The sequence below is a fragment of the Squalius cephalus genome (genome assembly GCF_949319135.1).
Source record: "Squalius cephalus genome assembly, chromosome: 10".
Taxonomy (NCBI): Eukaryota; Metazoa; Chordata; class Actinopteri; order Cypriniformes; family Leuciscidae; genus Squalius; species Squalius cephalus.
Window position 1 is genome coordinate 1,751,712 of NC_137131.1, and position 15,802 is coordinate 1,767,513.

Consider the following 15,802-nt stretch of genomic DNA (forward strand, 5'->3'; position numbering starts at 1 on the left):
TGACAAGAACTCAGTTGATATTTGACTGGTTTGGTCCGTCCTTCTGTTAGACTGTCTCACACATGAATTATGTTGAATATCTGTCAGCTGTTAAATTTAACTACACAATTAGATAATACCAGTTTAGCTCAACCAATCACCAAGCAATGCTTCATTCTGTTCAGTCTGTGTGTAAAAAGAGCATTAGCAATTAAAGACAAAACACTTCAGCAAAACATGATCAGCTCAAAGTGTCTGAATCATTTCTGGTCCCAAATTTTATAAAATTTTACTGGTAGTCGCTGTATGAAGAATTATTGGGTATAATATATCAACGTTTACTTTATTTTGCTCTACTCACTTACAATAAATGAACTATAGTGTCCTGCACACACTAGTAAAACAATATCAAAAAACATATCTGGTGTCTGAATAATTTTTGGTTTGACTGTATATTGTAAATCCTGTGTGCATCATGGGCAATTAAACTCATAGTCCAAACACACCTGGGCAGGAATAGGTTGTGCAAGTGTTTCAGGATGGTCTGGACGTAGAGGTTGGGCTCTTTAATGATGGGCTGTGGTATCGAGTCTCTTGGAGACACTAGGGCCATTATCCAGTCAGTGTAGACGTCCACACACAACTTAACCGTTTCTCCATCCAGGGGGAGCGTCAGGCCGTAACACAGCACCTCCATGGTCCATTTCACCTGTGGACGACATTGAGGACAGCATTAGATGGATAAATAAGCAACTAAACCGGTTTGAGATGGATCAACAATCCTTGAGTTTGAGAGGGAAAAGTTGCAAGATGCATGTTTTTGAGTAAAAACCATAGACTGTAAAAAAAATATGGATGCATTGTCCGTGACGTTGATGTTTCTGACGAGCATTTTTGAAGCTCAAAGTGGGCGGAGCCAGCCGTCGCCATCTTGGCCGCGCGTCAATCCCGGATAAACGAAAATGGGCAAAGAGGCGAATTAGCTGAGGTGACGCTAACAGACAGCAGAGAAAGGCTAGTAGTGACAGCAGCGGCAATCCAAGTGGCCACGCCCCTAATTATGCAGAACTTTAAGGCTTAATATAATTTAAATGCATGAGTTATAAAAAAAATTCACCCCGTCATGTCGTCATGAAGGGCAACATTAGCTATATAGACCAAAACCACTTTTTTCACCAGGCTGTAAACATGTTTTTTTCTGCTGTTACGTTGGGCATTTTAACATGGGGGTCTATGGGATTGAGTCTCTTCTGCAGCCGGGCTCTAGTGGCCAGTCGATGAACTGCAGTTTAATCACTTCAGTGTTGGATTCAAGAGAGAGATGGGAAGGTTGCCGCTTGGTAAAAACACACTGATACAGACAGTTCTGACAATAGGACAAAAGATAACAGCGGTGCATTCAACTAGACCTGGGTTATTGCACAATTATATTCCAAATAAAAAGCATCGGTCACCATGGACGAGCAATGAGATGGGTCAGAGGTCAGGAGAAAAAAAGAAAGAAAATCAGAGGCAGAGAGGGAATTGGCAGGATATCCTTTCCTCTTATCACAGTACACAGAAGCCTACAGGAACCATGCACAATGCAATGGAAGTCGATGAGGACACACACACACACACACACGAAGGTTTGTAACTAGCACTGAATGACACACACCCAGATGCACAAACAACAGAGGGAACTAAAAACGCACTCAAACGTTTCCACTAATAACATCACAGCACATCTTCCATTTTAGGTCAATAAGTAACTTAGCAGCGTGTTTTGTTTCTAACCAAATTATGCAAATGAGCAACTGAGGAACTGTTCTTTAACTTCCTAATAAACTCTAACTTTATTAGGAACTGCAACATAGAGCTCATACCGTCAATTTGTAAGCCAATCTGGAGGGCTAATTCACAATGAGTTAAAGGATATATATGTATATATATGTATATATATATATATATATATATATATATATATATATATGTATGTATGTATGTATGTAGGCTATGTATGTATGTATGTATGTATATATATATATATATATATATATATATATATATATATATATATATATATTAGGGCTGTCAAACGATTAATCGCATCCAAAATAAAAGTTTGTGTTTACATAATATATGTGTGTGTATGGAGTATAATTATTTTCTATATATAAATACACACACATGCATATATATTTAAGAAAAATGTGTTATTTATATATAAAATATTTATATATAATATAAATTATATATAATATAAATATATATACACAGTATATACATGCAAATATTTCTTAAATATATACATGCATGTGTGTTTATTTATATATAGAAAATAATTATACTCCATACACACACATATATTATGTAAACACAAACTTTTATTTTGGATGTGATTAATCGCGATTAATCGTTTGACAGCCCTAATATATATAAAACATTTTCATTTTTATCGGATAAATAGATGTTTTGAAGTTGTTAAATAAGGACCACAACTTCCACAAGGATGTGAGTTTACATGCTTGATGAATTGCATTCATGAATTTAATTTGATTTAGAACAAAATGCAAAAATGTTCACCTTAATTTACGTATAAATCAAATACTGTTAAAAATGAATTCTGAGTGAAGGGCGGATGTGCAATTCATATCGAAGATACAAACCGTCTACTAAAGAAAACATTTATGATAAAATGTTTTTTTTTCTTGTGGAATATTCCTCACATTAAGCAACCAAATATATAAAATATGAGGAACAAAATCACAATTTTGCTCATATGGTGCATATGATCCTATTGAAAATTTCCAGGAAAGGCAAATGTATTTATTGAGCACATTTCATACACAGTGGTAATTCACAGTGCTTTACATAAAATATTTAAAGTATTTAAAAAAAAATACAGAGGTAAAAATGGCATTAAAAAAAAGATAGAACTATTATGAATGAGATTAGATAAAAGAACATGAAGGGTAAAAAAATGCAAACCAGTTGCATCATCACCATCAAGAAATATTTATTTATTATATAAACATTCTCAATTATCCTGTCATTGGCAGGTGTGTTAAAAAGTGAACCATATCACATATAAAAGACAAACTGCACATGAATTGCTCTGAGGAGAAGCTGCTCCACCCAGAAGCCTCAGCAGAAGTTAATCGTTAACAGGTTGTTCGTCTGAATTAATTCAAACATGCCACCCAGTAACTCAACCTTGAATTCTTCCTGCCGCAGCCTCGGGTTTGAATTCAAGACTCTTTACAGATGTGAGATGTTATGACACACACACACACACTGTTTAGCTATACTTGTGAGGACCTCCATAGACATAATGGTTTTTATACTGTACAAACTGTATATTCTGTCCCCTTACACTAACCCTACCCATTACACACACACACACACACACACACCCCTAAACCTACCCATTACACACACACACACCCCTAAACCTACCCATTACACACACACACACCCCTAAACCTACCCATTACACACACACACACACACACACACACACACACACACACACCCCTAAACCTACCCATTACACACACACGACCCCTAAACCTACCCATCACACACACACACCCCTAAACCTACCCATCACAGACACACACACACACACACACACACACACACACACACACACACACACACACACACACACACACACACACACACACACACACACTGTTTAGCTATACTTGTGAGGACCTCCATAGACATAATGGTTTTTATACTGTACAAACTGTATATTCTGTCCCCTTACACTAACCCTACCCATTACACACACACACACACACACACACACACACACCCCTAAACCTACCCATTACACACACACACACCCCTAAACCTACCCATTACACACACACACACCCCTAAACCTACCCATTACACACACACACACACACACACACACACACACACCCCTAAACCTACCCATTACACACACACACACACACCCCCCTAAACCTACCCATTACACACACACACGACCCCTAAACCTACCCATCACACACACACACCCCTAAACCTACCCATCACAGACACACACACACACACACACACACACACACACACACACACACACACACACTGTTTAGCTATACTTGTGAGGACCTCCATAGACGTAATGGTTTTTATACTGTTCAAACTGTATATTCTGTCCCCTTACACTAAACCTACCCATTACACACACACACCCCTAAACCTACCCATTACACACACACACACACACACACACACACACACACACACACACACACCCCTAAACCTACCCATTACACACACACACACACACACACACCCCTAAACCTACCCATTACACACACACACCCCTAAACCTACCCATCACAGACACACACACACACACACACACACACACACACACACACACACACACACACACACTGTTTAGCTATACTTGTGAGGACCTCCATAGACGTAATGGTTTTTATACTGTTCAAACTGTATATTCTGTCCCCTTACACTAAACCTACCCATTACACACACACACCCCTAAACCTACCCATTACACACACACACACACACACACACACACACACACACACACACACACACACACACACCCCTAAACCTACCCATTACACACACACACACACACACACACACACACACACACACCCCTAAACCTACCCATTACACACACACACACACACACACACACCCCTAAACCTACCCATTACACACCCCTAAACCTACCCATTACACACACACACACCCCTAAACCTACCCATCACAGACACACACACACACGACCCCTAAACCTACCCATCACACACACACACACACACACACACACACACACACACACACACACACACACACACACACACACACACACACACACACACACACCCTACCCCTAAACCTACCCATCACACACACACAAACACACACACACACACACACACCCCTAAACCTACCCATCACACACACACACACACACTTCTTACCTCCTTGTCAGTCTTGAGGAGGCACTCAGCCGGCGCTCCCCCGAGGGAGTTTCCCAGGGGTCGCACCACAGCGTTTGCCACGTCTCGCCCCACGCCGGCGGGGTACGTGTGTAACACGCTCAGGTGACCCTGGTCACTCTGGACCACCAGGTGTAACGATCGCCACTCAGAGTACATGACCTCGACTTCTGCTGGATCTCACTGCGACCTGAGGAGAGACGCACACCAGACGCATGTTTACAGGCTTGAAGGCTGAGATATTTAGTTATATATAGATAAATAACTAAATATATATATATAAATAAAAAATAACTAAAAATAAATAATATATACATAAGTACATAAATATATAAGGAATCATTTAACACAGTTTAACAAAAGTAGGCCTATGTTAAATAATCTTTAGCAGTGTATCTATCAGGGTAATCATAGTGAACTAAAACCATGAAAAAAGAAACATTTTGTTACTCGAAATAAACGTTAACTGAAATCAAAATAAAACTTAATAAAGCTAGTTGCCAAAGCAACATTTAAACTGTAATAAAATTTTATGAAAACTAATAATAAAAATAATAATAATAAAAAAAACTAATAATATGGCAAAAAAAGTTACTAAAACTAACTAAAATGAAAACAAAAAATAAAATAATAAAAACCAGTATCACAACAATATTAAAACACACACTCTCGCACACGCACGCACACACACACACGCGCACACACACGCACACACTTTTATTTTTTGGTAAATAAAACAATACGTATTGCCTTGAATTTCCAGCACAAATAGTTACACCACGACAGTCTCCCATTACTGTGATGTGTGATATAAAACGACTAACTTTGGTCATATCACCCGTCCTGTTTCATAACAAGTTTCCTCTTATCACACACCAGGGTCTGTTTTCACACACAGAAGTGATGATAAACTATGCAGGACGCTGTTTTGACAACAACACAGAACGCTCCGTGTCGATCCCCTGATCCAGAGCAGTAATCCGACACGGGGAACTGAGACTGAACTATCAGCCGGAGAGTTTGATCTCCCTGAACAGAAGACTAGTGAACATGAATCTGAGAAAATATTGAAGAACCTGCCAGCTCTGATCTTATCCAGACACTGCCCACGAGTCTCGCTTTCTTCTCTAATCTAAGATACAATCTGAGCGGTCTACTAATATTAGAATGAAAACTTTAAACATGGAGTGGCGCCAAATCTCAAAACCTCAGGAATAACACTGCTAATCTGGTATAGATTAAAGACTATATACAGAACTGTGCAAAAGTCTTAGGCATGTTAAAGGAGAACTCCGGTCAATTTTAACATTGAGCTCATTTTTTTGTACATTTGGAGTGCTGTCAATACAGAGAACAACGACAAAAATCGGTGTTGCCTACACCGTGTTATCCTCTTTTTAAAATTTGCACCCTGTTGACTTCAATGGGGCAAGTTTTAAACCTGCTTTTAGCCTCTTAACATCCTTGATGTGTCATTACAAGTGCACAGGTCATGTGAGTGATTCCTTCTGAGTGAACACGGTTGAATCTGACTGCAGTAGATGTGCAAGATATGATTAAAATTATATTTATTTAGCCAGCGCTCATACCTGTATTTACATCCTGTTTTCGGTCGAAGTCCACAGTAGTCGATTGTCGAGTTCACACGCATTGGTTTAGTACCTATGATCATGTGCGTGAACTCGACAATCGATTACTTTGGACTTCAACCGAAAACAGGATGTAAATACAGGTATGTGCGCTGGCTAAATAAATATCATTTTTATTCATATCTTTCACATCTACTGCAGTCAGATTCACTCGTGTTCACTCTGAAGGAATCACTCACATGACCTGTGCACTTGTAATGACACATCAAGGATGTTAAGAGGCTAAAAGCAGGTTTAAAACTTGCCCCATTGAAGTCAACAGGGTGCAAATGTTAAAAAGAGGATAACACGGTGTAGGCAACACCGATTTCTGTCGTTGTTCTCTGTACTGACAGCACTCCAAATGTACAAAAAATGAGCTCAATGTTAAAATTGACCGGAGTTCTCCTTTAATATCCCCCAAGACGCTTGAAGAAACCTTCCTGCAAAGCTCCCTGAAGAACTATGCGCAAGTGTACCTGGACAAAAGCCGTTTTAAACGCAAAGGGTCGTTACACCATATATTGATTTGAATTAGTTAATAGAAGTTAAATCATAAATAAATTCAATTTGTGATTTTATTTTTGAAAGCATTCTCACTTTACAGCATTTTAACACTAAAAGTGCCAGTGCTCTTCACAGTACTGTAGCTTTGCAGGAAGGTTTCTTCAAGCGTCTCGGAGACGTTCCCGCAGTTCTTCTGGATTTAGTCTGTCTCAGTTTCTTCTGTTTCTTCATGTAATCACAGACGGACTCGATGATGGTGAGATCAGATCAGACCGGCTGCTGTCAGACTCCTTGTGCATACACAAATCTCACTGGATTATTACAATTAATGGCAAAAAGAATGTTTGGAAATGTAAACTGATATTTCCTACTGACACACTACAGCAAAAGATATAAATAACTGACTTAAAAGTTAAAACCATTTTTTTTGTTCGGGGGGGGGGGGGGGGGGGGGGTGGTGGTATTAACATGCCTAAGACTTTTGCACAGTACTGTATATACACAGCACAAGAGAAGTATACCAATGCATATTCATTACATGATGTTTCTCTTGACTAAATCATCACAGCATTATATATCTACATATGCATATAGTACAGTACATAGAGGGGCTGAAATTAACACCCAAATGAGAGTTTAAATCGGTGTTGGCGAGTACATGAAACGGTGTTAGCAATTGGCCAGTGACATTTTTATGCATGAACAATGCATGAACGTAAACAAACAAACAAAAATTCAAGTACATCAAGTATGCTAGTAAACATAGTCGGTTCTGTTCTGAGTGAACGTAAACGGTTGAGAAAGTAAACGCATGTGTGTCAGTCTATTAGACCTGTGCATTCGCTCTTAAAGTGACAGTAGCCTAATATTCCTCTGCTGTCCGTTTTTAATTTTAACAACAAAAGAGAAAGAAAAAACACTCACTGCTCTTGACTGAATAACTTTTGTAACTTGTTATAAGGATTCATTAATAAGGATGTTTAATCTATACAATGAAGACTACGCAGTGTTATTTTACATTTGATTACTTCATTAAATTTCAGTACTGTCAGAAAACCTGAAAAGCACTGTTTGTTTCATTTGTATCTGTGTTATATTGTATTAATTTGCTTGTAATTTGATTAGGCCTAATTTTACTTCTGACTGTTTACTTTAATGTTTTATAAATGTATATTAGTTAGGCTAGTACTGTAGTTTTAGCTGTGGTATCGACATCGGAATAGAATAATTGTGAATTTTCACTGGTATCTAAAATGTTGGTGTCATTACTGTCTGTTTTTGCAAAACCAGTTTCATGGTCGGCAAAAAATATTTATTTAAATTTACATTATTATTTATATATTTTATAGTTAGTTTAGGCCCTGTGTGTTTATATCACATACACACTGGCAGACAGTGATTATATCAATAGTAATACCATGGTAATTTGATATAAATACCACTGTAAAACACAGAAGAATGCCATGGTTCATGTCTATAAAACAAGGTGGAGTTATTTTAGTATTATTATAAAGAACTGTGGACGTACAATGTTTTTGTGCTGTTTGATTCATATACCATGACACCTATATGGCACGTTAAAATAATGTTTGGTTAAAATATTCATGTATCAGATATTTACATGTTAAAGAATACCGTGATATCTACTTTTTAGCGCATTTGTTTTTAATACAAACAATCTCTGAATGACCCTTCCAAAAAAATCATGAGATGTTTTCAATTCAACTTCCGTAGCCGATGTGTTTGTTAGCATCCGTGTTAACCGAGTCAGTGAAGCTTAAAATCTCAACACAGACTTCCAAATTCATTTTTATATATTCATTTTACGCCATTAGAGCATTTAAATGGAAATAACACTCATTAAATCAAAGAGTTTGAAACGCTACAGTCTATTAGCAGCTCGCGAGCTAAGCTAACAGACTGATTTCCAATGGTGACTGGGATTAAAACCACGAATTTATCGCTAAACAGATGAGCAAAAACACACACAAAAAACAGAATTCCCTTCCCAGCTCTTAAATAAACCAGACAACACATACAATATTCTCTAGTATTTGACGTTTTCTCCAGCTTTGGCGCGAATCAATCTGATACATGTTTGTTTGACAGCTGATTCCAGTCTCACGAGCGCTTCAAAACAAACAAATGACAGCCGTCAATCATCTGTCACTGCTGCTCATCCACTCATCAAAGACATGAACCTTTAAATCTAATATAGTATTAAATAGCTTTGTAAATACAGAAGCAGGCCGCACTGCGGGACTGTGGCCGTGTCTTAAAATCTACAAAGCTTGCTAACTAGGTAGCGCACTTGGTTTCAAGACAAAGCTACTTGAATGCTGCTAAGTAGGTAGCTAACAATTTTTCGTGTCTACTTTGCCTCAGAATACTGACTAAGCAGGCAGCACACTTGGATTTGATCCTAGAGTGCTCAAACATGCTGTCTATGTAGGCAGCTCACTAGATTTTGAGGACCGCCCATGTGACAGTTGTCCGGAGCGGACACACAAACGCAACACGGACATATGAATATACAGCGTTACCTGATTCAGTTCACATATCAATCAGTCGCTCCTTCTGGAGATTTAGCCGGGGAAACGGGTTTGATCGAGCATGTTTGTCGGTAGATCCGATGAGATCAGACCCGCTCCTCCATCACGGGCGGCGGGGGTTTGGCTGGCTTGCAGTGGCTGATGTGAGCGGCGATGTCCGATTCGCGAATGAATCGTTCATTTGAACCGGTTCTTTCCAATGATTCAATCGCACAGATTCGCATCACTCGACAGTAGTAGAATACACCACACCACGCCCGATGGATATTGAAAACGTAACCAGCGCCACAACATTTTTACACAATTGTCTGTCAGGTAAGAAACACAATCATGGTCTTAATCACAGCGCCAATATCAATAAGTATCAAAATCACACCAATAAATACAGTATACAAACGGCCTAGTTTATATTTATTTTTTCACAGACTGTGATGATGAGTTTTAACGGTCATCAGCATCGTAAATCCTGCAAAGTTTTTTATATTTTCACTTAAAAAAAGGTATGTACATTTATATCATTATTACATTTGCATCCAATGGCAAAAAAATTTAAATAAAATAGGGTGTTTTCGTTTTACGGCCACTAATTTTCAAATTCGGAGAAGTAGTTAAAGATTTCACAAATTATAATGACGCGTTTTAACCATAGGTTTTAACGGGCATCGTAAATCCTGCAAAGTTTTATATTTTAATTGAAAAAAAAAAAAAAGTATGTACATTTATATCACTATACTTTGCATAATAGTACCTTTGCATCAAATGGCAAGAACTAGTTTAAACACTGCTATGAGGGTGTTTCTACAGTGCTATGAGTGATGTAAAGTGTGTTCTGACTGCCCTTATCAATCTCTCTCTATTTGTTTACTCTTTTTGAAAGTAGTGAAAACACTGTTGTGGAGTTTTTCTTTTGCTATTTGAGCAAGGGAACAAAAAATATATGTAGCCTTCACTGCTATAGAAGTTTACCCAACGACTTCAGCTTCTGAGAAACTTACAAAAACAGTACAGAGGCTTTTATATGTTATAGTGACGGCGTCAGACAGTAATAGTTTGATTTACCATTTGATTAGCATATTCATGAGATGGCATAAATGGTAATAATTTGGCATGTTATGTCTAAAACACGGCATTTCCATGATCAAAATAAAATCACACATGTATTTGCATTCGTAAATACAGTGAAAATCAACTCAAAATCATGTATGTTTGACTTTTAATCTCATTTAGAACATTGATCTTAATTTAAGATTTAAAATGGTACATTTTCTGTGAGCGTTAACTTGGTGAATCGTTTGTATTAAGACGGTTCATTAAAACGAAGCAACCTAACGAATCGATTCGTTCGAGTGAATCATCTGACTTCGCTATGCTCCTCCTCCAGGTGCGCTAAAAACTTCTGAGAAGCGTGGAAAAAACATATATTAAGAGAAATATATTTAGGGCAGGTGTTGAATGGCACGCAGTTGCAAAGGATAAAATGTTTTGGGATTGTTTGCTGTATTTGTGTATTTGTGTTCTCTAATATGAGTAGCCTAATGTTGACAACAGCGCCATCGTTTGGAAGAGAAAATCAAATGCGCGCTGTTTTCTACTAACTCGTGTTTTGGCAGACCAAAGAAAATTATTCTGCATGCTATTGTCCTACAAGCCCACATAAGGAAAGTAAAAGCTACAAGAGAACATCAGGAATAGTTTGAAACATTGAAATAGTTTTTTTACTGAAATAGTGTAGTGGATTTAATTTTTTTTTATTTTAACCTATGCCCATGAAAAGAAATAGTGTCATGTAAAAGGTGTTATAAAAGCTAAACTATTAGGCTATATATTCTATTGTTGTGGGCCAAACGTTGAATGGAAAGGATGCATTACTTTGTGTATTAAAGTACAATAACTTAGTTGCAAGGTTGTGAATGCATTTGTCAAGTATTTTTTGATGCACTCACCCCCAAACCACGCCCCCACCCACTAACCACGCCCCCACCAATTAACCACGCCCCCACCCACTAACCACGCCCCCACCCGTCAACCACGCCACCGTCCTCTTTTCTGAAAACTAAAATATGGTCACCCTATATTATAATGACTTTTCATTCTCAATTCAAAGCAAATCTTTTCTTTTAAAGCCAATCTGTGAATATGCAACACAATAAAATTGGGTTAATAACGGCATCATTTATTGAAAGAAGTTATTTAGTAGCCCTCACAAACCAGTTGCATAAACCTAGCCATTATGCTGTAAGACTGTACTAGTACTGTACTAGTATAACTAGCGGTTAGTCAAGGCGCAAAAAGTCTTACGTTTTGATATTAAATTAGACCAATCTACGTTTTTTATGTAACTTTATGTAATGAGTCTTAAAGAAATAAATCCACCATGGTAACTATAATTGTGTCAACATAACATTTTAATTATTATTAACTGCTGTTGTCACTGTAAAATCATAATAAATGAGACATTCATTGTGAATTATGTTTATTTAGTTTCTTAGTTATTTATTTTTTATGACAAAAGTGGTTACATTTTATTGTAGCAACAATTTCTGCAACTATAGTATTTTTTGTCAGACCGTGTGAGATTTTGTAGGCAGTAATGTAGTGAAACTTGTTCTCAAACCCTCTTTCATGGCCTCATTGAACCTTGCCGGCGTGATTCAGCATTCACAAAAAGGGCCCTTTAGATGTCGGAATCGTTGCAACACTTAATATAGAAACCCGAACAGACAGCTGGTATAAATTATTCAAGAGGAGAGTATTTACCGCACCGGGAAAGTGCACATCTGTCTGTTATTTAGCCACCTAAACTAATCCTGAAAAAAGATTCTCTGTCTGTTGTCTGATATATATATATATATATGAATCAGACAACAGACAGATAATCTTTATATATATATATATATATATACATATATAATGTGTGTGTGTGTGTGGCTTGATTGTCTACAATATTGTGCTTTTCTGTTTGGTTAGTAAGGTTCATAGGTTTAAAAAATGTTTCATGTAAAATATATTATAATATTATTGATATAATATTAGGCTATATTGTCAAAAAAATTATATTAAAACAAAACTATACAATTAGGTCTAATTTAGCTATAGATTTAGTTTGGATATTTATCTTGGACAGGACAGGCTTAATTTAAAATAATAAATAAATATATTTTTAGTGCCGTCGAATCGATTATTCGCGATTAGTCACACCGAACATTAAAGTTTTTAAACATTATATGTGTGTATGTAAGTATATAAATAAATAAATAAATATATATATATATATATATATATATATATATATATATATATTTTTTTTTTTTTACAAACTTTTATGTTAGATGCGATTAATCATGTTATATTTAAATTTATATACAGTATATGTGTGTGTGTGTGTATATATATATACATATATATATATATGTGTGTGTGTGTGTGTGTATATATATATAATTAGGGCTGTCAAAAGATTAATCGCGATTAATCGCATCCAAAATAAAAGTTTGTGTTTACATAATATATGTGTGTATGGAGTATAATTATTTTGTATATATAAATACACACACATGCATGTTGTATATATTTAAGAAAAATTTTGATTTTTGTATAATTTATATATAAAAAAATGATATTTATATATAATATAAATTATATATAAATATATACAGTATAAGTATGCAAATATTTCTGTGTATTTATATATACAAAATAATTATACACAGTACACACACATATATTATGCAAACACAAACTTTTATTTTGGATGCGATTAATCGCGATTAATCTTTTGACAGCCCTAATATATATATATATATATATATGTGTGTGTGTGTGTGTGTTTGTGTGTGTGTGTGTGTGTGTGTGTGTGTGTGTGTTCAGGTGCAGTAATTTCACTTTAACGGCAACGAAAAGTTGAAATGCCTTATTTTCAAAAATGTCTCTGATGAGAGTAAAATAAAACAAAAAGCTAATTTAAAAGAAAAATGTCAGACGGACTTAGAGGTTTTTATTCTTATATATATGATAAATTATATGCTAATATATGATATATATATATATATATATATTTATATATATACATTTTTAAAAATACATATTATGGCATCTCTAAATTTTAGATTTAGTTTATATATCTATCCTGGACAGACCTGTGTAGTGTGCAGTGTGCAGTGTGCAGTGTGCAGTGCAGTGCACTAGATGGCAGCAAGTTAACATTGCAAACTCATGCGTTCTGTGAATGCATCTTTAGACAGAGCCGTCGCCTTGTGTCGAGGGATCCACCCATAAACATGTTGTCCCGGGCCTGTGGATTTACACAGCGTCCCGGACTGCAGGTGCTGCTCATATCAGCTTTCTCATCACAAGATCAAATACAGTATGGTGAGAATTTGTAGAAAATAAAATAAAATCACATGGAACAAATAATGCACGAGGATTGTTGTGTTTGCTGACTGACAACAAAGAGAGTATGATTTTATTATTCCATAAATGAGCTATACATACAGTAACACTCGTTGAAGAGAAGTGCATGCAAATGTACAGCTCTCTGTGTTTCTTTAGTTTGAGTGTGCAGAGAGAAGTATACGATCATGCTCCTTTTCTGTGCAAAAATCCTTGATTGCAATCTAACAGTGAGTTTCTCCTTTCCACGGTGAGACCGACCCCCTTATTTAAACACAACCTCTGTGTTTGTGTTCCTGTCTTTAGAAACAAATAATTTACGTGTGAAATCACGCTATAGTGTCTCTTATAGCGTAATAATGCTGCTGATTGCTAGAAAACACAGTAAAGGCTGTGTTTTGAAGGCACTTATCAATGTCATTGAAAATCCTTTAACCAAATCACAGTGAGACACAATAAAGCTGATTTTTATTGTACGCTTGGTGTATTTTTCCGTTTGTCCCTTTTCGAAAGCTGAGAGTGACTTTGAATGCAGACTGCTGAACATTTATATTTTATATTAATGTTTGGCTTTGTTTATGGGTCTGGAGAGGGCGGCGGTGAAGAGAGATGTGTGTATGTGTGCACATTCATGAGTCTGTTTATTAAAGGTGAAGTCTGTCATTTCTGCACCAGAAGAATCATCAAATGTAATTGCAAAAAATAACTCGGGTTTAAATCTTCTGAAGAAAATGACGCTATGCGGTTACGCAAAATTAATATTTAGGCTTATAAATATGTTATACTCACTAATTCTAAATGTGAGCAATTTTAAAACCAAAATGATCATTTAAAAAAAATATATATATATTTTTATTGTCTTGTTGAATATGATGTTTTACTCTTATTTTAACATACAAAAAGTAAAAATTCTTTATTGACATTAATGGTTCCATATATAACCTTTAACATCCACAGAATCTTTTCACTGCACAAAAAGATCTATAAAGATTATTTAGGTTATAAAAATGTAAAAAAGAGCTTATTTTATCTCTCGTTCTTTGGGGAACCAAAAATGGTTCTTCTATGGCAATGGCATCAATGCAAAAAACCCTTTTGGAAAGTAAATTTTTAAGAGTGTACACTACATTTTGAAAATGATATGCATTACGATCAATGTTGACTTTGAGCCAGGATAGGAGATAGCAACAAAATGACACACTTCACCTTTAAAGGGATAGTTCACCCTAAAATGAAAGTTAAGTCATCATTTACTCAGCCTGGTGTTTTTCTAATGCAGAATGCGGGTCTGTGTTTTTTTTGGACCACAAAAGGGGATTTTTTTTAAGTCCCACTCGTGCTCTTCCACATAATGGCAGTGAATAGCGACCAGCAACAAGGTTTTTATTAATAAGAATCAAACGTATCACAGATCCTGTGTTACATGTGTCGTATATTCCAAGTGTTCTGGGGGTTTATTTAAAAATAAACTGAAATTTTATGGATTATTTAATGAAAATCCACACCGTGCTCTACTGAGACTCTATCAGCGCCACAGTTCACTCCGTCCCGCCCAGAAAATTGAGATTAATAAATATGCTACATGAAAAACAACACCTAGAAATCCCCAAAAAGTATCAATGTACTTTCTAAACAACTGGTATATTCACCTCAGAGAAGAAAGAACATGGATTTCATTTCATTTCATTTATTTGATTAATTCTATTTTGTGTCGTGTTTTAAAGTTAAATGGTTAAAGTCCCCCTGTGGTAAAAATCCAGCTTTT

General features: G+C 36.2%; 2 protein-coding genes across 5 annotated transcripts in view; one reads left to right on the forward strand and one right to left on the reverse strand.

Annotated features, from left to right (window-relative positions):
* ralgapb (Ral GTPase activating protein non-catalytic subunit beta) overlaps positions 1-9,839 on the reverse strand; it is a 64,021-nt gene extending 54,182 nt beyond the window's left edge. Inside the window, exons 1-3 of one of the 4 annotated variants that reach the window (XM_079883639.1) lie at positions 9,640-9,839; positions 4,944-5,151; positions 486-688 (exon numbers count right to left, since the gene is read on the reverse strand). In XM_079883639.1, the coding sequence (XP_079739765.1) occupies positions 486-688; positions 4,944-5,120 (380 nt within the window). In that variant the 5' untranslated portion in view covers positions 5,121-5,151; positions 9,640-9,839. The remainder of the gene's footprint in view (positions 1-485; positions 689-4,943; positions 5,152-9,639) is intronic. The other 3 variants (XM_079883637.1, XM_079883640.1, XM_079883638.1) reach the window with 3 other exon arrangements.
* Positions 1-15,802, forward strand: part of kif5ab (kinesin family member 5A, b) — a 581,587-nt gene that overhangs the window by 314,505 nt on the left and 251,280 nt on the right. The window lies entirely within an intron of this gene.